At 39.6% G+C, this 21,929-nt stretch overlaps 1 protein-coding gene across 1 annotated transcript; it reads left to right on the top strand.

Moving 5' to 3' along the window:
- The first annotated feature begins 459 nt into the window (after positions 1-459).
- LOC139933839 (integrator complex subunit 13-like) lies at positions 460-21,795 on the top strand. Its single transcript, XM_071928058.1, has 15 exons — positions 460-779; positions 3,936-4,199; positions 6,012-6,086; positions 7,094-7,299; positions 8,256-8,342; positions 9,152-9,371; positions 10,104-10,332; positions 10,890-10,933; positions 11,846-12,155; positions 12,487-12,563; positions 14,230-14,387; positions 15,491-15,724; positions 17,519-17,637; positions 18,785-18,929; positions 20,091-21,795. Exons 2-15 carry the CDS (start codon positions 3,972-3,974, stop codon positions 20,125-20,127), a joined length of 2,169 nt encoding a protein of 722 aa, XP_071784159.1. The 5' UTR covers positions 460-779; positions 3,936-3,971; the 3' UTR covers positions 20,128-21,795.
- Positions 21,796-21,929: the final 134 nt, after the last annotated feature.

Below are 21,929 nucleotides of genomic sequence, written 5' to 3'. Positions count from 1 at the left end.
TAGGTCCAAACTGAACACATGACGGCTCAGAATACTAGTTATGGCTGCAGCCACTAGTTCGGAGATGGCCACACATTGGGATGAATTACCGTTAAGCATTACAGAATGCAGTTAGAAACGGTAACAGATAAGCATTACTGTATGTATAATTTGTATTTTGGGCCGCAAATCAAAGGGGGGCATTTTTTACCCTAAGATGGAGCTGCTGTTTTTGTTTAACAACTTGATAAAATTGAGGTGTATGGGTTAAATACTTCAAATTAAACCAATCAAAGTGAGCATGGTACTTTAATAGGTGTAAAACGTACTATCAGCCCAAAACATTTCATTTTGTAATAAAGTCTCAAGAAGGGCAATAATGTCTGGGTTTTAGAAGACACAAGAGGGCGGCATTTTAATTCGACTCTAGCTACACACTTGGTGGCGCCCTTGTAACTTGCGTTCAGTGCTCCCGTTTTCGTTTGTGTACATTTTCTGTGAGTAATGTGGCAACTTTCACGGGATTATATTCTGGTTTTTCCTTGTGAATTTTAAGAACAGATCTCGGAGGTTCCTTCGGGTGCGTCATTGTATGTGAAGACACCAACAACTAGAGTTTCTGGTTGTGAAACGACTGAAGGAAGGAGGTTCTTAACTAATCTACTAGTACTACCGTCATTTGTTGAGGAGAGAGTTGATGAGGAGAGAGTACTACAGTCAGCATGGTCAGTGTGGTGTGGGAGTGAATTGTGTATCCCATTCTCAGTCTATGCAGTCAGTCAGCCGACAGTTTACGAACCGTAAGTATCCTTCTGTTTTGCATGTCCTGTGGTTTATGACAGATGAGGAGAGTACACAGTTACAGTATGCTGTCAGTGTCAGGATTATAAATAAATATTCGGATAACCATCCGTATGGATGGCACTATATGGGTATGGCGCCACCACCTTTTAAAAATTTCACCCATTTTTACAAAAAGGGATAAATTCGCCCCTCAGATTTCATAAATCACACGTTTTCGAAATCCAAAACAGCTTCGATTCCCATTTACCGAAAGACTGTGCAAGTTCCACCTGTGACAGATGCTCTGCAGTTTACTCACGTCATGCACAGTCTGTATTTTGCAGACTTCATCATATGCTGAGAATAAAGTTTCTTGTTGTTGTGTCCTCCCCTAACCAGTTTTCACGCTATTATGCCTTTTTCTTTGAATTGGGGAAAAAATAATGATGCCTTATATCAACTGATGCCCTTCGTTAATATGAAGTATGCAAACATATATTAAAACTTGATGGACATTGAAATGTTCACACTACACACCGATCTTCGATGACTTCAAATGGCCCCATTTGTTTTGAATTTTTCCTGTTTTCACGGCAAACAAGAAAGCATGGTTTCCCGGTGAAGCCATACATGGAAGAAACATCTACAGTGACTACAAGTGTTCTTTGAGACTCTGTGTATGACTCTATAGCCAGCAGTTGTCTTCGTTTTATTAAAAATATTTTTTAATGAAATTTTAAAATTACCATGGTAATTTGCAAAAAATAACAAAAATAAATAATTTAATAAAAAGTGTGAATAATCATTGGCTTTCAAATCTGATTTTTACTTATTTTTTTCTGTTTGTTCTCTCTTAAAATTTATAATAAAGCAGATATAAGCAATTATAATTGAATCAACAAGCTGATCGTTTAAATTTTAATATTAATAATAATATTGATATGAGGGTTAAAAAAAAAATCTCCAAAAATATTAGAAAATGATATAAGGCACATGGCGTCTTTAAGCCTCTGTATTTTTTTCCCAGAATGCTCAGCAAAATATTCAGTCACATGATTTGATCATCATGAATTTTGAATTGAAATAGTGTTTGATGAAACTTTTGGTGTGCAAATATTTTTGATATGGCCTCAACATTATGACATATTTTTGTACCTTGTAGAAATGCCTAAAATATCAAACTTTTTGCATTTACTAGTGCAAATATCCAGTGGAGCCTTTTCTGTTTCTAAGTTTTGGTCACGGGAGAGGAGACTCTTTGCTTGGCAAATAAAACCACATAATTTGTATCTAGGGACTGTTTACATCGCGCACAGAGAGGTAAAAGATTTGCCACGATTTAAGGGACACCTCGAAAACAGGACCTCCTACGATACTAGTAGTAGGTCACTTATGCTCAAACAATGGAAAAGTTTCCGTATGGCGCCACCACTTTCTCATTCGATATGAAATAATATAGTAATAGTATCTAATTTACCTCAATGAGATATCCCTTTTTGTAAAAATGAGTGAAAAAGTGGTGGCACCATACGGAAAGTTATCCAAAAACATATATAGCAGAACGTTATTTTGTGACAAACAGCATGCATGCACAAAGTTATCCTGTAATTTTTGCACTGTCAGTATGCGGAGCCTGATGCAATTTATATGCAGAGTGCAATTTAAAAACTGGGAGTAGGTTTAAGCTTTTTAAAACCACCCTCCAGTTCGAGCATCTAAATGGTGGATTAGCGCGTACTGGAAGATAAAGCTTCATACAAAGTGAAGTGTCACATTCACTCACAAAGGATTTTTTCAAAAAGGGAAAGAAAGCTCGAACTCCATATAATTGTTATAACGCCCCCTCCCAGGATTATTTCAAAAAGGGAAAGAAAGCACGATATCTATAGAGCGGCTAAAAATAGTATGCACATGCACATTTCGGGCACAACCATCCCCAGTTTAGCTTAATTTGTCTTGATGCATACATGGCTCCAAATTCCAATGAAGTTTCGTACGATCATGCCTGGTAAATTTCTCAAGAAGAGTGAAATTTTCACCTGAAAAAATCAGAACCAATGTCCAAATTGAGTGTGTTTGTTGTGCATTAAAACCTCCCTACAATTGGTGCCTTTTTGAAATAAGTTGATACACCATTTGAAACCATTCAAGTGAATGGTTTTGAATGGTACAGCACACAGTTGATTCCCAAAATGGTTTGAATGGTGGTGCAGCTGGTACAGAATCCTATGAGGATTTGTGTAAGTGGTGCATCAAGGATCCCACTCTATGACTTTGAATTGAGTGATACCAGGCGGTGTGTGGTTGATCGATCTGCCCCTGGCTACGAGGTTACCATACACTACAAAATGTATGTCATAGACACTACCTGAATGGTTTGAGTGGTAGTACAGCTTATCATCAACACTGCTAAAATGGTACTGCATGTGTGTCAAACAGGATGTAAACGTTAGGTTTTGAATGTCGTATCTGAGTAGGAGGGTGTTAATGCTTGTATTAAAGCGTACTGTTGGGATTTGCACAGACATCTGCAGATAAAGTGCACGATTTGAGATTGAGCTCCTCTACCTTGGGAACTAGTTTGTCAACTTCCAATACCTTGGGGTTTTTATATATCTGTCTACCCGTCAAACTCTGCTTTATTTTTCATGATAACACAAAATAGGAAGAGTTACACTTTACATTTAAGTTTAAGTGGGAACAGAGCTGCCAACTCCCCTAATTCCATAGAAAGTTCCATGAAAATGAACCAATCTTTCCATGTTATTATGAGCAAATTTGACAATCTCCATGATTATGGAAAGCAGATTCAAGTCCCCATCCCCTCCGATAAATATTTCCTTTAAACCCATTAATATTTTTCAAATAATCAGTTTCTCTTGTGGTTTATTATTTGAATCTTCTCACAAGCCTTATACTTTATAGAGGCAACACCGTGATTGCCTCTGTGCCCCTTGGTCATTGCCTTGGTGCCCTTGAAATCCCCAGTTGAAATTTGCAATTTCCTCATAACAATTTCCTCATAGAGTACCCTTTACCAAGGAGAAAATGCCTTAATTCCCTTGCCCTTTCAAAAATGAAACATACATGTACAGGCCTGTTCTTACTTTTACCCTTGAAACGGCCTTGCATTCTATAATCGTACTAATAATTCCATTTTGTTTTTTCAACAGTTGTTTCAACCTCTGAAGATTTCGACACCATCAACTATGTCCTTCCCTGCTTCTCACAAAACCGTCTACGTCCTGGACCATGGGCCATTTTTTGCAGAGTCATGTGAACACCCAGTTGAATTTGATGTAGTTGCTCTGAGCAAGACTCGGTCTACAGGTTTCATACCCTTGGCGCCGTTCTGTAAGTCGTTGTGGACGTGTAGCATCGAGTCCGTTCTGGAGTACTGCAGGGTTGTATTTGACATCTTCCCGAAGGGAAAGTTGGTAAGAGCATAAGGGTTTCTAACAGATTTTTATGTGCCAAAATAAAGGGTTTCTAACAAATGTTAATTTTCAAAAGGGTTTCTAATAGATGTTTTCTACCAGAGGAAACAATATGAACTTCTTTTGTTAAATTTGCATCTGGGATACACTGATGTTTGTTAGCACTGTATACTCGGTACTTATATGAACCTCCTTGTTCCATCAACCCGCACAACCCGCACAAACTTTCTGAAAGGCTACTTCTTCCCAGACACCATCCGCCTTAACGGGACCACCGAGATTGCCCGGTAGCTAGCTGCAGTTCAAATCCTAAGTTATAGCAGCGGGTACTGCAATGATATACTTGTTGAATTTGCATTGGGGATGAAGAATATTAATTTTGGGTTTTACCCGTACACCAATAGCTACCGGACAATCTCAGTGGTCTAGTTGGTAAGACACTGACTCTAGAAGTGTGAAGGTCATGGGTAGTGCTGGGCGAATAGTGAAATTTTGTTATTCGGATACCGCTGGCCAACTATCCAAAATTAACCGGATATTCGTGGTTACGGATAGGAAAACCTATTCGCCATTAACCGGATATTTGAATGGGGTTTAAATCCCACTCGAGTTATTTGCCTGCGATTTTATTCACAGAAAGTATTTAGTATGCAGTGTTAATGCTTCCTTTTAAAAGGCTTTATCTTCAAGTACGCGCTAATCCTCCAATCAGATTTTCAGAATGGAGTGGCGATACTTTACACATATTGACTGGCAAGGAGGTAACAAATAAGAACAGAAAAAGGAGTTTTGTAGTTGTTGTTCACGGTTAGGGTTCAAGTCAAGAGAGGGCGCTGTTACCATGGGCACTATTTGCAAAGACTAGTTCCCGCTCTGGTACTATTCCCGCAAAACAGGCGTGCGCGTTCACGAGCCTATATTAGTTCATCCCACGTGACCGTGTTTTAGCCAACCAGAATACAGAACGAGCAAGAGGTGTGTTTTAAAAACCTATATTGCATGGCTAATATCACTACCTGCATCTTGTGTGTTTTATGTCACTTGCCAAGTTTGCTTGAAGATAAATACGTTATCCCACGCGCTCGTGGAAATACGGAAAAATATAGCGCGTCTGCGCGTCTGCGTCCCATATCCAACTCGGCCTTCGGCCTCGTTGGTAATGGGACGCAGAAGCGCTATATTTTTCCATATTCCACTCGCGCTTGTGTGATAACTTATATTATACTTAAAGCATAACATTACATTGTACATTACATATTCGGAGATTCCCGCAGGGCATCTACTCTGCCTTCTTTTGCAAGCAATTAATTTGTTGTTTTCCCTGTGCATCCACTACCCGGTTTAGGGGTCAGGTGTACCCGGCTTGTACTTCTTGTGACTGATTTGCCCAAGCATTCAGTACCTGGCACAAACTAAAGAAAGTTGGTTTTCAGACTGTGGTAGTAACTAAAAAATGGTGTCTTGCTTGGTAATGTTTTTATTGGAGACTGAGTATAAACATCGGTGTAAGGATAAAACCAAAATTAATAATGTTAACCCTTAAAATTACATTTGACACTGTTCAGTTTCTTAGCATCATTTTGTCACTGTACACAATTCATGTTACTTTGTGGTGGTCGGTCAACTCGCTGGAAAATGTTACAAGTAGGAGGGGTTTAAAGACATTTTGTTGTATTTTGATGTTTCAGACAACGGCGCCTTTGAATGGTACTATTTCAGATGCTGTGCGCCTTATAAATTTTATGTTATTACTGGAGGGCGTTACAAGAGTAGGAGGGTTCAAAGAAGTTTTGTTGTAATTTAATGTTTCAGATCAGTGTTTTGGCGAGTGACACACAGGCAAGGCCTCTCAATACATGGAACCAAGAGGACCAGAATATTTCTCAGGTAAGTCTGTTTGGGACATAGAGTTATGTATAAGAACTAGAGCGAGCACTGGCCTATATACGCGCCCCGGTAAACGAGCAGGCGGCCATTTTCTAAGTTGACAAAACAGCTATCTCACAGCGTGTGTTTGTGCGGCCATTTTGTAAGTTGAACAAACAGCATCGCGTGAGCGTTCAATAAAAAAAACCTCAAACATGTATTTCATATTCAACGCGCGTGCAGAATGACGCGCTTGTCATCTTGCGGTCCCGTGGCGTTTGTGCACGAAGCATCACTCGTGCGCCCTCTAGTTCTTATATATAACTCTATGGTTTGGGATGTGATTATAAGAGCACCAAACTCAAACTCTAGGGCCCATTGTTATGGCTCTGCTTTTACAGTTTAAAAGCAAGATGCGACGAAAACTATTTTGTGACTTGCTTCACTTATTTCTCTAAAACTACAGCACCTCAGTAAGTAATATTTGAAGGGAAGCTTTCAACTATCATTATCTTCGAACTGTGTAAGTTTAAAGACACTGGACACTATTGGTAATTGTTACAGGCCAGTCTTCTCACTTGGTGTATATCAACATATGCATAAAATAACAAACCAGTGAAAATTTGAGCGTGATTGGTGGTCAGAGTTGCGAGATAACTATGAAAGAAAAAAACACCCTTGTCACAGGAATTGTGTGCTTTCAGCTGCTTGATTTCGAGACCTTCAAATTCTAAACTTGAGGTCTCAAAATCAAATTTGTGGAAAATTACTTCTTTCTCGAAAACTAAGTCACTTCAGAGGGAGCTGTTTCTCACAATGTTTTATACTATCAACCTCTCCCCATTACTCGTAATCAAGAAAGGTTTTATGATAATAATTATTTTGAGGAATTACCAATAGTGTCCACTGCCTTCAATTGATGTCTGACAAGTGTAAGAGCACAGATTTGCCAAAAAGTATGGTTTTTGTAATGAGTTTGCTGTTTGTGAAATTGCTGACGTTGTCTTATGATGATGATCTTCCCGTAGCTGATGGTGTCCCTAGCAGGTTTACCTCCCCTCCGTGGCCCTAAGAGCAACGATGCCAGCATCCTCAACGGTCTATCGTCTGCTGTGGAGGTGATGACTGCAGGAACTGATCTGCAGCTGCAGACTCAAGCGGCGCTGAACGAAGAGGAAGGAGGCGAGAAGGTACTCAACAGAGGTCACATCATCTGTATCACCTCGGTTAAAAGGTAATTGTCCCGGTCGTGTCCTTAAAGGGTCTGGGTACTTTTTGTAGGCCACAAAACACAATGTCCACATTCTAAATTAAACTTACACAGTTTTAAATAAGGGGATAAAAGGGTAGTAACAAGTTCTTAAATGGCCGTTTAAAACCGGCAGGGTCGTGGCCCTGCGCTAAAAGCCTGAGTCTTAAATGCTAAAATTATTTAAACCTAAAAAAGCGATTTGACCTACATTTTACGCTCTTCTGTTGCATCGTATTACAATGCCCTTTTTGGGCCTGTGGCACGTAGTGAAAATGCAAACTGCAGTTGTTGAGATACAGGCCCCGTCCTGTAGTAATGAATAATTTGTAATTTTAAAGGCATGGACACTATGATAACTACTCAAAATAATTGTTTACACAAAAACTTACTTGGTAACGAGCAATGGAGAGCTGTTGATAGTATACATCGTGAGAAAGGGCCCCCTCTGAAGTAACAGTTTTTGAGAAAAAAGGAGTAATTTTTCACGTAAATATTTGAATTGAATGTGAGACCTCAGCTGAGGTCCCGAAATCAAGCATCTGAAAGCACACAACTTTATAAAACAAGGGTGTTTTTTCTTCCATTATTCTCTCGCAATTTCGACGTCCAATTGAGTTTAAATTTTCTCAGGTTTGTTATTTTATGCGCATGTTGAGATACACCAACATGACCAAGTGAGAAGAGTGGTCTTTGACAATAACCAAAGGTGTCCAGTGCCTTTGAGATGTGTTGTTTTCATGAAAATGGTGACAATATGAGCACGGAGCACAGCTAGAGATAAAAAAAAATTGATTTTTCGGGAAGTGTTCATTAATTGGTGCCATGACCAGGCGGAAAAGGGGGGCAAGGGAACCAATCACTTGTAAGCTACTCCACATTCTGCTTTGGTTGGTAACCTACTGCTGTATCCATGTATGTTTTGCATTTGTTCTTTACAGTGAATCTCACGGTGATATGTTGATAGAGTGTGTTCGGGATACTATTGCACAACAGAATAAATTGCTGCTGTCAGGAGATAATGAAAAGTAAGTTTATAGACCTTATGAACATGACATAAGTTCAGTAGGGCGCCCTCAAGGAGGTTGTTCATTTGCCAATCCTGTGTGCGCTGCGCATACAAATCTGTGCGTTTCGATTGTTTCATCACCGTTTTACCTCAAGGTGCTGTAGTGCAATATACATGTACAGATAGTCAAACCAGGTACACAAGGGGACAAATTCGCTTTGTTTACGATTAGTGCACTGGGTTCTTTTACATGTATTACACAACACACTGGACCTATGGCTTTACGTCCCACCCAAAGGACGATGCAAAAATTGTCAAGAACTCGATAAGGCCAAATAAATTTAAAAAAACAGTTGATCGTCCCCGCCCCCATCCTTTTTTGGGGCCGCATCCTTTTTTTTTACTTTTTACTATTTTTTGATTTTTGTATAAAAAAAAAAATCCATCTTTTCAAAAGGACTGGCCTAGGAGCTTTTCCCGAATCTAACTTGTTGCTCTCGAACACTTGTAACCGTCTGTTTCATAAAACAATATTAGTGAATGCCTACCAGCAAATCTTTTTAGTGTTATCCGACCCTGTTAGTGTTAGTGTTAACACAGGTCCTCATGCAGCTAATAGGTATAAATAAGTTTGCGGTTGATTCAAACTGAAGAATTGGTGGCCTGTTTGATTTGAAATACTTAGCAGCCATCTTGAAAAAAAAAAATGTAAACAGTAAATAGAACGGCCCTCATCCTCCTCTTTTTTGAAAAATCCAACTGGTATTTTTTGTTATTTGGCCTAAGTACTATTTGTTAACTCTATGAACTGTTTTCATCCTCCCGCAGCCTCATACCTATCACCAACTGTCAACTGACTCTCATAAACGTCCTCCCCACGAATAAAGAAGGAGCAGTCAAGGACAGACCCCCCACAGTGCTATCATCGCACCTCACTGCTGAGATACACTCTGCCAAAGCTGGACGGCACCTCGCTAATAAACTCTCTCAGCTGGTACAGAAACACTACGACTTGGCTATTACCACAGTAACCGGCATTCCAATGAAGGTAAAGATGTCACATACAATGCTGGGGGCCATTGCCGCCTACTCTTGGGTTTGAAACACAGTTAGCCCTTTTACAGTCCATACAGATGTAGGCTTGGGTATCATCCATCTTTACCTGGTTGGTAAAGCAGAAAGCACTACACCTCCCCAACTTTTATAAAGTAATCATGGTTTATTGTCTTGCTTAAGGATAACAGTGTCACAACAGGGAGTCGATTGCACCCAAACTCTGCTAATTAAACGCCAGGGCTTGAGTTTGGTGCTTTTAACCGCTAGGCCATGACACTCCACATGTCCTTGCCTATCTCAATTGGGTGCTCTTTGTAGGACACAAAACACAATGTCCAACGATTTGCACGGTCTAATGATGATAGTAGAAAACATCCCTTGAAATATTTCTGTCTGAAATGTCATATTTGATGGGAAGCAAATAAAACCAATTTCCCGTTTTTTGAGTTTATCACTCAGAGAGCATTTTATTTTTAACTGATGCCTTTTTTTCTACTTGTGACCAATCGTTCTCAAACTTCTACGGGTGTCGGTTCATGGATATGGTGGATTACATAAAGTGCTTACAATGCCAGCAACTGTTTTGTTAGCAAAAACCAATCCTGTAATGTTCCTTTAACTTTGCTTTTCTGCGAGTCCTTGGCTTCACAACCACATAAAACAGATGAGATAAAATAAAATGATAGCTGTGTGTTATTATTATTTCTAAAAATTCTTATTCCAGGAGGAGCAAAATGCTATGAGTTCGGCAAATTATGACGTGGAGCTACTCCACCTTAAGGAAGCGCATTTTGACTTACGCAAACTGGAATCCGTCATGACCAATCAGCCGGAGCCAGAGCCTTCAAACACCATGGTGATCTCAACCAAAGGGCCTGTTGCCACAGTAACAAAGTCGCCAGAGAGTAACAATATCTTGTTGAAGTGGTGTCAACCACGCTCCAGCTCAGTAGGTGAGGCTTTTTTTCCTGGGTTTTATTTTTATTTGTTTTATTTCATGTGTTGTGGCTGAGCAATTAGCCGTTCTAGACAGGCGCTCCAGAGGCGTCTTGGACAAATTTCTGAATTAAGTACATGAAAAGTTTGACGTCTATAAAAGTAAGGAGTGACTGGACGTGCTAAAAGTGGAAGGATCAATTGTTGCAGTCGTTCAGATCGACTAGAGTCGCTCCTCATTGTTTCTGGTGCACCTGTCTGAAACGAGTGTAAGTGTACTGCACTCTCAAGCTGGGGCATTTCCAATAAATAACACCCTGTTCCGTTGGCTGTCCCCCACAGCCATGATTACTGACACCCGGATGTGAACTTCGAAATGCATGTACTGGTAATGTTCATGCTTTGGTATACAGAACTCAGAAGTTGCACACCTTTGCTTGCGTTGATCTTTCGTACTATCCTTTGGTTCCTTGATTTTTAAATTCTACACTAAACGAGGGCGACCTTCTTAGCACCCTTTCTTCTTGAATACGCAAATCACATTGATTCTTTGTTTGATTTTTCTCTTTTCCAGAATTGCTTCATTGCGGAGGAGCTTACAGAGTTTCACCTGTTGGGGTATGTTCAATTTGGTTTTGTTTTGAACAGAAGAACAAAGAGGTTTTCTTTTCATGTGAAAGAGAGAAGAAAAGCCTGTTCTTAGTAAACAGATTTTGTTACAGTTTACTGGAAATTTTCTGTGGTTAAGATTTTGAGTTAAATTATTTGAGCAATGTGCTGTAGATAAACTCCTTTTGGTATTTTCCTTGTGTTAAACTTCACTGATATTTCCTTCTGAATCTCTATGGATAAACTTGGATATAATTTTTTTTGGAATAACTTCCTGTGGTTTTCCGAGGTTTTCCAACTTCCTTGGGTAATGTCCCTTTGATATTTCACTTGTTAAATTCCTTTTTCTCCAGAAGACGATTAGAGCATACTGATTAAAATTCGAGTTGAAACCATTGGTTCTTTTCGGAACCACCCGAACTCATTAAGAGATAGTCATTACATGGTGTTACCGCAAACCTTTCCATATCGTATTTCCACCATGCAAAGTTTCAAATCCTACCTTAAATGTTTCGGTGGTAAATCCCTAGATAACTTAATTTGATACTTTAATACTTTCCATGGTAGCTTCCTTTTGGTTACTTCCCTGTGTATATTTGTTTGAGAACTTCCCTTTGTAACTTCTTTGCAAATTTCCCTGCGTAACTTCCCTGCTTAACTTCCCCTCATAACTTCAACAGTGTGTGCTTGGGCAATGAGTATTTGTGAAAAATCTATAATGCCTGTACATAATGGCTATAATGCCTTTTACAATAGGTCAACAGCCGGCAGTCTATGTGCTTGACAAACTTCCTGGTCTAGCTAGCGATCAAGTTTGATCGCTAGCTAGACTAGCATGCACCTCATTCAACAGTTAGTGCTTGTGTCATGGGTTTTTGCAAAAAAGGTCTACATCTAAAATGCCTGTACATAATGCTTTAGGTTAACAGCCGACACTCTGTCTGCCTGACCAACTTCCTCCTGAACGGACGTCAGGTGATGTTAGAGCAACCCCGTAAGGTTGGCAGCAAGGTCATCTCCCACATGTTGGCCAGCCACGGAGGGGAGATCTTCCTCCACTGCTTAGCAACCTCTAGGTCCAGCCTTGAGGACCCACCGTCCATCAGCGAGGGGTGCGGCGGCCGGGTGACCGATTATCGGATTACAGATTTCGGGGAGTTTATGAGGGAGAATCGGTTGGCGCCGTGCCAACCAACACCAGAAACGGAAGAAGAAGCTCCGATTGAAAGAGGTCAGTATGAAAACTTCTTAATAATAATAATAATAATAATAATAATAATAACAATTCTTGAGTCATAAGTGCTTTTACACTCCTGCTATGGTTAAAACTCTGACTCCCTCAGTGATCCCCGCACGATTCTATTTTCCCTGCTCTGGGGATATTGCTTTATTCATTTCTCAAAAACTACAGCACCTCAGCAAGTAATATTTTAAGGGAAACCATGTACTATCATTATCTTCAAACTGTGTAAGCTTTATGTAAATCTGTGGACAAAGTGTTTTGTCACAAAAATACCCAAATCCTTTAATCAATGCTTTTGGGGATTGACTTTTGCCCATAGCCAAGTCCCAGCTGGAGCGGATGACGAGACTTTGGCCAATGGTGATCAGTAACACTATCATCTTTAACATGCCATCGGTAAGTCACACATTGAAGGAAACTCTCTATATTTTTACCAAAATTAAAATGTAAATAGTAATAGATGTTAAATTTGCATTGGGGATAAAGAATATTTATTTTGGTTTTACCTATCTACACATTGTTGTATATGGGTAAAACCAAAAAAAGGTATTCTTCATCCCCCAATGTAAATTTAACATTTTTTTAATTGTGGCAGTACTCGCTGCTTAAACATTGGGTTCGAACTGCCTCTAGCTAACGGGCAATCTAGTTGGTAAGACACTGGTCTAGAATGGCAAAGGGTGGGTTTGAATCCCACCTGAGTAATTTGTCTGTGAATTTAATTACAGAACTCGGGAGAAAGTACTGAGTATACTGTGCTGACACACATCAGTGTGTATGGGTAAAATGAAACTGAATTTTAAAATTAGTAGATAAAGGGAATATAAACCTTTGATATTTGGAACCCACTTTTTGGTGCAATCCTATATAGTAGTTGATACGTATACCATAAATAGCCTATGAAAATTCCATTTTGTTTGTTTGAAATTGCGGATCAATGAACCGATCCGGCCTATCAATCAAACTGTGCGCGTTCACCCACTTGACCAATCACAGCAATGATTGTGGTCGGACAAACTCGGTCATGCGTGCGCGTATATTTGGCACGCGCGGCAGAATCGTGCAGAATGTCATTGGGAGTGTTCATACACGTGTCTTGCTCACGTGCGCGGTGGGTGGAGCTTAGTGGAAAGCCGGAACGGTGCATAACTAGACGACAGTACTTATTCTAGTCATTGTGAAGTTAGTGATTAGCTTGGTAGGATTCTAACCTAACCCTATGATTGCAAGTCCAGCAGTCGAACCACTTGACCACAAGTAAAGGTGATAGCATTTGTGAGATATTGCTGAAAATCTTGAGCAGTTATGTCCACACAGGAAGAATAATCTGCAATGGGAATACACAATCTGAGAACTGTTACTCCAGTGACGCCTCTCAGATTAAATTTTGGGTGCATACAAATTAAAATCTTTTACCTAACCACATAATACTTCAAAGTAAAAAATGAATGTTTCTTACATTGTTGTCACATCATGTAACACCAATAGCTCCCTCTTGTACATAGTTACTTCCTGGTTATTTATTTATTATTTACTTTAAAGTCGTTGGACCCTTTCGGTAAAAAAAAGAAAAAAAAAGTTAACAGATTTACAAATAACTTATAGGGTTTATAGAAGGTAGTGGTGAAAGACTTCTCTTAAAATATTATTCCATGAAATGCTTTAATTTTTGAGAAAACAGTAAAACAATATCAATTCTCGACAGCGAGAATTACGGATTTATTTTAAACACATGTTATGGCACGGCAAAACGCGCGGATACAAGGGTGGGTTTCCCGTTATTTACTCCCGACTCCGATGACCGATTGAACCTAAATTTTCACAGGTTTGTTATTTGAAATATAAGTTGTGATACACAAAGTGTGGGCCTTGGACAATACTGTTTACCGAAAGGGTTCGATGGCTTTAACAACATATAAATTTTGTATGCTCATATTTTATGTGCTTTTGATTTTGTTACCTTTCTATGTACTGTTAAAATCTCAACTATTTTCCAAAATGAGTATGGAATAAACGTCACATTGAATTGAAGTAATGGTTGCATCTTTCCTATATTTACTAGCATTTAGACCCCTTGCCTACCCTCATCACTAAATCGGTCTTGACAGACGATGAGGTATTAGAGTGTAAGAAAGCTGTCTATCACGTGGTTGGCATGGAAACCAGGAATGAACCACTTCCAGTGCCTACTATGGGGTCAAGGGGCAAAGGTCCGAAGAGGTGAGTCAGTTTTGGCTTCTTCAAGAATATTAGTATCAATGATAACAACCAGTTCTAATATAGCGCTTTTTACACCCGAAAGGTGTCTCAAAGCACTCCCCACAGTGTTACTCCTGGTCACTGTGCCATTAATTCATTCCTTTAAAACCATCTCAGCTCCCTGGGGACCGCTACTAGGCTCAATCAATCACAAGAACCATCTCTGCCCTCACAGGTACCAATTTACCCTTTGGTGGAGAGAAGTAATTGTAATAAAGTGCCTTGCTCAGGGACACAAGTGTCACTAAGGGCTTTAGTTTTACACTTAACCGCAGGCTTGAGGCCAGGTAGTTTTAGTGTCGGGCCAGTAATGGTGGCATGGTTGGCGTGTGCGTTAAGCGCTCGCCTCTCACCAAGGTGACCCCGGTTTGATTCGCGGACGGGGCCATATGTGAGTTGAGTTGTGCGTTGGTTCTCTGCTGTGCCACGAGGGTTTTCCAGAACATCCGGTTTTCCTCCCTCGGGAAAAATCAAACACTTTCGGTCTTGGCTGTGCTCCGTGGTCATAATGGGTTGATGTGGCTGGCAGCCAAAGGTGCCTTGCATGCCTGCTTCTCGAACACGTTGTAGCCACGTCCTTCGCAATTCAGCTCTTAGCTGCGAGTAAGGATGATTAGCGCCCCCAAATTATTATAATTAATTATTATAAACTAATGAATGAACAAGTAAGACGGTCTTGTTGTATAATTTCAGTTAAATAAGAATACCATCTGTGCAATATCATGTTGAAGATGCCTTGAACATCTGTTTAGATTGATTTGGCGCATGCAAAACAAATACCTAGTGTTATTTATTATTCATAAATACCCCAAACAGTTTCGCTATTCCTATTGGTGGAGAGCTCGTCACGTCGGGTGTGTTTAAACGGTTGATAAAAACCAGCTGGAGCTGTTTAAGACTGGCTGGTTTCCGCGTGTACGACGCGCCAGTCTCATGTACGCCAATTTTATTACGCGGAACACAATTCATAGCTAATAGTAACAGCGCCTAATCTATTTCTAAACACACGTACACACATTATTAAAAGAAAGGTTGATGTTTAAAAAAAATATATTTGTCTACAGAGAGGAGCAGTACAGACAGATGTGGTCTGAGCTAGAGACGCTTGTCCGAGCGCACAGTGCCACGTCACCAGCCCACGAGAAAGTCTTACAGTGCATTCTGGACTGCCGTAAACCACCCGGTGACGAAGCTGGAAAGACCTCAACAAAGAGGGCAGCAGAGCGGGTTACTGTCAAGGTGGAAAAGACCGACCCTGACGCTATGGAAACGCAACCTTTGTGGCCGGAAAACGATAGGTAGTTGGAGAAACGTTTTTTTTATTTATTTCAACGGTTGTAGACAGTTGTAGTTCTTAGCATTTTTGCAGGCATGATATTCTTCCTACTCAAGTCTGATTTCATATTTCTTTTTTCCGTTAGAAAAACCAACAAAATTGGCTCGTTCAAAACCAGAAAAATTGTTATTAAATTCAGATCTATTGACCTTTATCATGCTGTCTCCATCTTGGTCATGTTCCTTGTATCAAATTTCAATTCAATTCAATTCAATTCAAGGTATTTTATTCAAATATTTGTAGCCAAAGGCTAAATTACAATTGAATTTACAAGGTAAAAATCAACAAGATTACATACATTAAAGGGAAATATACAAAACATTAAACCCACATAAAAATTAAATAAGAAAAAAGGAGATTGGCAATAGCAAAAGTGGCATGGAATAAATAACGCCTATCAAAAAAAACCAAATTGTGCAGAAAAGAAACACAAAGTAACACTAATGAATGCTAATATAATCATTTTGAAAACAGGAACCAGACTATTTTGTTCTTCCTGCCTCGGTTTGATTACATTGATATCAATGGGAAAAATTCAAGATTGCTGCACCATGATAAAGGTCTATTGAAGCCTATTCCATATGTACATGTGGGTCAACTCTCGTACTCTTAAGGAACAAATATCCTGCCTGCAGGAAGGCTGTGCTTCATGTTTCACATGTTACTCTATGTAAGAATGACTGTTGGGGATCAGAATGGCTTTACCTGCCCTGCATTTTACCACCTTAAGCCAAATGCAAATTCTATGCCAGTTTAAACATCACAAATTCGCAGTGAACAATTCAGACAACTTCGTCAAGTTCGTTTTACACAAAGCATTCGTAGTAAGTATGAACCAGGCTTTTGACCCCAGTTATGATCTCACTCCTTGAAAGTTGTGCAAGCATACAGGTCTTCCGGTTAAAGGAAAGGCAGTGGACACTCTTGGTAATTACTCAAAATAATTGGTAGCATAACAACTGACTTGTTTACGAGCAATGGAGAGCTGTTGATAGTATAAAAACATCGTGAGAAACATCGTGCTCCCTCTGAAGTAACATAGTTTTTGAAAAAAGAAGTAATTTCTCACTAAAATATTTGAATTGAATTCGAGACCTCAGCTGTGGTCTCGAATCCAAGGCATCTGAAAGCACAAATCTTGTGGCACAAGTGTGTTTTTTCTTGCATTATTCTCACACAACTTTGACAACCAATTGAGTTGAAATTTTCTCAGGTTTGTTATTTTATGCGTATGTTGAGATACACCAAGTGAGAAGACTGGTCTTTGACAATTACCAAATGTGTCGAGTACCTTTAAAGTAGTTACTGAAGGGTTCTTCGCACAGTGGTCGGTGCCGGAAAACCCGCCCGGCACTACTACCACTGGAATAATTTCCTCTGTTTCCAACCACCGCGCAATTTCCAAATTACACTTGCAATCTCCTTTTGAAACAAAATGTAAAATTGGGTATTTACCAGCAAAAATGGTATCCGAAGCCATTCATTTTGAGCACTTCTTTGATTTGAGTCTATTTATATGATCTACGATGTAATTGATTCGTCTCGCAATGGTTTCCGGGGAAACATTTTTCCAACAACAAAGAAATCCTGGGCAGTCCTAAGATGTAACATCTTGTGGAATCACCTTGCTTCATCTCTACACAAAGAGTTCGACATTTGAGTCTTGAATTTTTAAGGAATATCCTTTTTAATACAACCTCGCCCCTGAAAGCTAGTTCACGACATGTTCTCTGACGCAAATCGTCTGATTTTACAGGAGTGGCGGTCCAGACATCAAAACAGAGATGCACAAAGAGAACATCCGAGGCGTCTTAGATCAACCTCCGATCAAGAAACAGAAGATGTATATTGGAGATCTTATCGGGAAACCAAAAGGTCAGTGAACTCAAGAATTATATTTGCATGTGTTTAAAGGAACACTACAGAAATGTTTTTGCTAACAAAACAGTTACTGGTAGTGTAAGTACTTCATGTAGTCCATCATATACATAAACTGACAAACCTGTAGAAGTTCTGAGATCGAATGGCCATCTGGGTCACGAGAACATAGTAAAAAAAACGATTACTCATTTTGCATAACATCGATTCAAAATAAAAATGAATTAACTGCTCACTGAAACTCTGGTTCATACTTGCTGCAAATGCGAATGCACAGGCGTTACGAATTTTGACGTCACAAATTCGCAATGAATAATTCTCAACAGTTGACTTGTGCTCAACTCTTGCGAAACATTCGCTGCGGCAGCAGCACTGTGATGTCAAAATTCGCTTTGCATTCGCAGAAGTATGATCCGGGCTTTAGACGTGGACACCTGAGGACATGGACCTGTGTTTTGTTTCTATTTTAAGCAAAGACACTTTGTTTTTGCTGTTGTTCAATCAATTTTTATTCAGCAATTAAAACACACAATACACAAAAACCCAGGTCATGTATGCAGTGTGGGGCGGACAAAACATAAATACACTCAAGACATAACACCGAAGGATAAAGCAAATGAGCAACAAATACATCTTTCAGTTTAAGAATTTTTGTCCATGAACATGGTGAATGTTTGGTTATGAATATGAATATTTATATATATTTTGCTTGCGGTAACACCATGTTTGTGTCTACTTGCCAGGTAGATTTGTTCTTTAGAGAACTGTCATGCTATATATTGTAATACTGCGTAGAGTAGATTTTTCAGATTTTTTGTGAGACTTCTCAGTTCTAGAAAGAACTGTCCTGCTTTTTAACTACTACTTGGGCGGAAGGTATAGATAAGCGCCTGGGACTACTACTTAACTGCACTACCACGGAGTCAGTTCTTGGATTGGTCTCAATGTTTGGACAAGCTTGCTCTGGTCATCATCAGCAGACTGAAGAGATATTAGAGAAATGAGCCTATTTAGAGGGGTTCAGAGGTTTTTTTTAACGCTAGACCTTTGGTTTGTTGGCACAGGGCTATTGCTATTATTATTATTAATATTTTTACTGAGCATGGATTTAATTGTTCTTTTTAATTTTTTTTTATTGATCCAGCCGGGCCACAGTCGTTGCTATCGCTATGGAGCGGTCGAATCAACACCATTCATTCTAAGCGGCACTCGGAGTTCGCTGGGAGGTCAGAATCATCAGGCAAGGTCGCTGCTCTTTACCCTAACCTCATGAAAGAAGAAAAAGAGAGGTGAGTTCTTGAAGCTTTTATTTTTATTGGTTGATTAAAAAACATTCAAACTTGGCAGCCAGAGGCTGAATTGCGTTTAAAATTACAGAGCATAAGAAAATATATATACTATTACAGAAAAAGAGAAAAAATTACAGAAAAAACATAAAGGGCAGACACTATTGGTAATTACTCAAAATAATTATCAGCATAAAACCTCACTTGGTAGGGAGTAATGGGCAGAGGTTGATGGTATAAAACATTGTGAGAAACGGCTCCCTCTGAAGTGACGTAGTTTTCGAGAAAGAAGTAAGTTTCAACGAAATTGATTTCGAGACCTCAGATTTAGAATTTGAGGTCTCAAAATCAAGCATCTGAAAGCACACAATTTCGTGTGACAAGGGTGTTTTTTCTTTAATTATTATCTCCAAAAAATAGTTAATGGCCTGACGTTTCGACCCTAGCAGAGTCTTTCTTGAAGGCTCTAATTATTATCTCGCAACACCGACAACCAATTGAGCTCAAATTTCACAGGTTTGTTATTTTATGCATATGTTGAGATACACTAAGTGAGAAGACTGGTCTTTGACAATTACCAATAGTGTCCTGTGTCTGTAAGAAAGACTAAAATACAAAAATACTGTCCACTGGGAAGGGATAACATACCTCTTGCTGCATAAACTCTGATAAGTGCTTCCTAAAATTTAGTATTTTTAGAACTGTTCACACCAGGACAGTAAGGCCGTGTCCGAAACAGCGGCTTTGGCTACAGCTGCGGCTAGATCACTGGCAGATACGCGCGATCTAGCCGTATCTGTAGCCGTAGTCGCTGTTCCAGACGAGGCCTAAACCATTTGTGAGTTTGAATAATGTCTGGTACAATGACTTTCACTTACTAAGTCATAAGTTACCGGTTGAATTTGAATTCCTCAGACTTTACAGACAGTTGTTCTGTGAAATGGTTCGGGGCTTGGCGTAATCAAGGAATTACCTGCTTCAGTAAGCGTCGATTCTTTGCTTACGGTGAGCAGAGCCATGAAATTGGGCCCTGTCTGGTTGTAATTGAATCAGTGAAATGTGCACAGGCCTTGGGTGTTTTGAAGAAAAAAAATGTATCGACCGAGATCGTGTAGCTTCCAAGCTCGTCTTACAGACAGTCGACTTTGTCGTTAATGATTTCAGCACAAATGGAGAAGTTAAGAAGGAGAGGACATCATGACACGGAACATCCTCGAAGACTGAACCCTGAAGACTGGTTTTTATTTAACGTGAAGGGAGAGACTTAACTCAACATGTCCAACTTGACAGATTTAGGGTATTGTTTTATTTTATACTTCTGGTTATGAAACGAAGGATGCCTCATAAGTAAACTTAAAACTCTCTAGCCTGCAAGCCTGAGGAAACAAGGGTGCTTACTTTGTGTACCAGAAGCACCAGGGGCCAATTTCCTTGAGCTGCTTAAGCACAAATTGTGCTTAAGCTCGAAAATAGCATGCTTATTTCACACTACCCTGAACATCTGAGGTCAAACTTCGAGGCTCATGAATAACGCCAGAGACTGGCCTCCAGCTGTCGTGTATCTTCAACTTTCACCTACATTGACTTCACATACATTGACTTCGCAGTCAAATTTTACACCAACATTACATGCAAGTACATGCACGCAAGTATTTGCACGTGCATGTACGTTATTGTGTTTTGTATCAATAATACACACGTGGACACAGCATGCAGATGACCAAAAGTAAGCTTTCCATATCTGTGTTTTGATTGGTCCGAGGTGATTGCACCAACATCACCCTAACCAATCAAAACACAGCTATGAAAAGCTCATGTCACTGCCTGTTAACTGGCCAAAATTTCATGCCATTTTCATTGCTTGTGACTGGCATTTAGCTGTTGTTTATGTCACGGTCAGGTGTTCATAAAATAATAGTTTGGTAAGTTCAACCATGTAGGTAGTGTAAGCTTGGAGCAAGTTCGAGGGTGCACATTTTAGTCGACTACTGACCAGCATTGAAACTCAAACGACTGGTTTGGAAGCCCAGTCACTTTCGCTATAGTGTCACTGGTTCCCCTTTGCACTTGACACATGTAAGCATGGAACAAGCCATTGGGACCACGGAAGAAACCATGCTCATGGGGCTGGTTCAAAATGTAGTCAACCAATGATTGACCAGCCTGGGGTTCGAGTGCAAATGGTCAACCTTTAGTTAACCGTGGTGCACACTCGAAGTTGCTCTAGGATTTGATGGACGCCATTTTTCAGTCCAAAGGTAGCACAAAGCTATGTACAGTCCAGTCTGGCACCCTGTATGCGTACATTGGACCAAAGAATGTCTTCTGTAAGGTCTCACAACTCTCCCAATACACAGCCTCCCTCTTTGTTCAAACATTGAACCATATGGGTAGTTAAACCATGTGGTTAGTCAACCTGTCTGGTTTAGGTCAATGGTATGGTACTGCATCCAACAAACTTGTAGTCTGGATTATTTGTGTTGTTAAAGGTTAAGCAATGAACCCTCACATAGTTTAAAAATAATAATAATAATAAGCGCCTTTTAATTTTCGAATTGATACAAAGCGCTAAATACGGTTATTAATTCTCATAACAAATATGTTTATGTAAAGTCTTAAAATACTAGTGAAGGGTGTCAGATTTATAACATTTTTGATAAACTGTGAATATGTAAATAAACTTCTTGTATTCCTTGCAATTTTAGTACATAGTTTTTGTTAGAATTTGGACCTGTCTGAATACATATTCAATGGCACCAATGCCGGAGCCCAAAAACAGACCTTAAGCTGAAGCCATGGCTTAAAAAAGGACCTAATCAGGTTAAAGGAACATTTTGCAGTTCATGGAACCCAAAACCAGTTGCCACCTGACCCCGAGCGTCCCCAAAACCCCTCCCATTCCCCCCCCCCAAAAAAAAAAAAGAATAATTAAAAAATAAATAAATAACTAACAAATAAATAAAATAAAATAAAAAATATGTACAAAATGTAAAAAAAGAAAAG

The sequence above is a fragment of the Asterias amurensis genome, chromosome 2 (assembly GCF_032118995.1).
Source record: "Asterias amurensis chromosome 2, ASM3211899v1".
Taxonomy (NCBI): domain Eukaryota; kingdom Metazoa; phylum Echinodermata; class Asteroidea; order Forcipulatida; family Asteriidae; genus Asterias; species Asterias amurensis.
Note: the sequence above shows the minus strand (reverse complement) of the source record. Positions and strands in the feature narration are given on the sequence as shown.

Bases quoted from the DNA above. Each gene is read 5' to 3' on its own strand.
- LOC139933839 (XM_071928058.1), top strand. From the start codon at position 3,972: ATGTCCTTCCCTGCTTCTCACAAAACCGTCTACGTCCTGGACCATGGG. The intron at 9,372-10,103 runs GTAAAGATGTCA...TTCTTATTCCAG, and splicing joins TAACCGGCATTCCAATGAAG to GAGGAGCAAAATGCTATGAG. The intron at 18,930-20,090 runs GTGAGTTCTTGA...TAATGATTTCAG, and splicing joins ATGAAAGAAGAAAAAGAGAG to CACAAATGGAGAAGTTAAGA.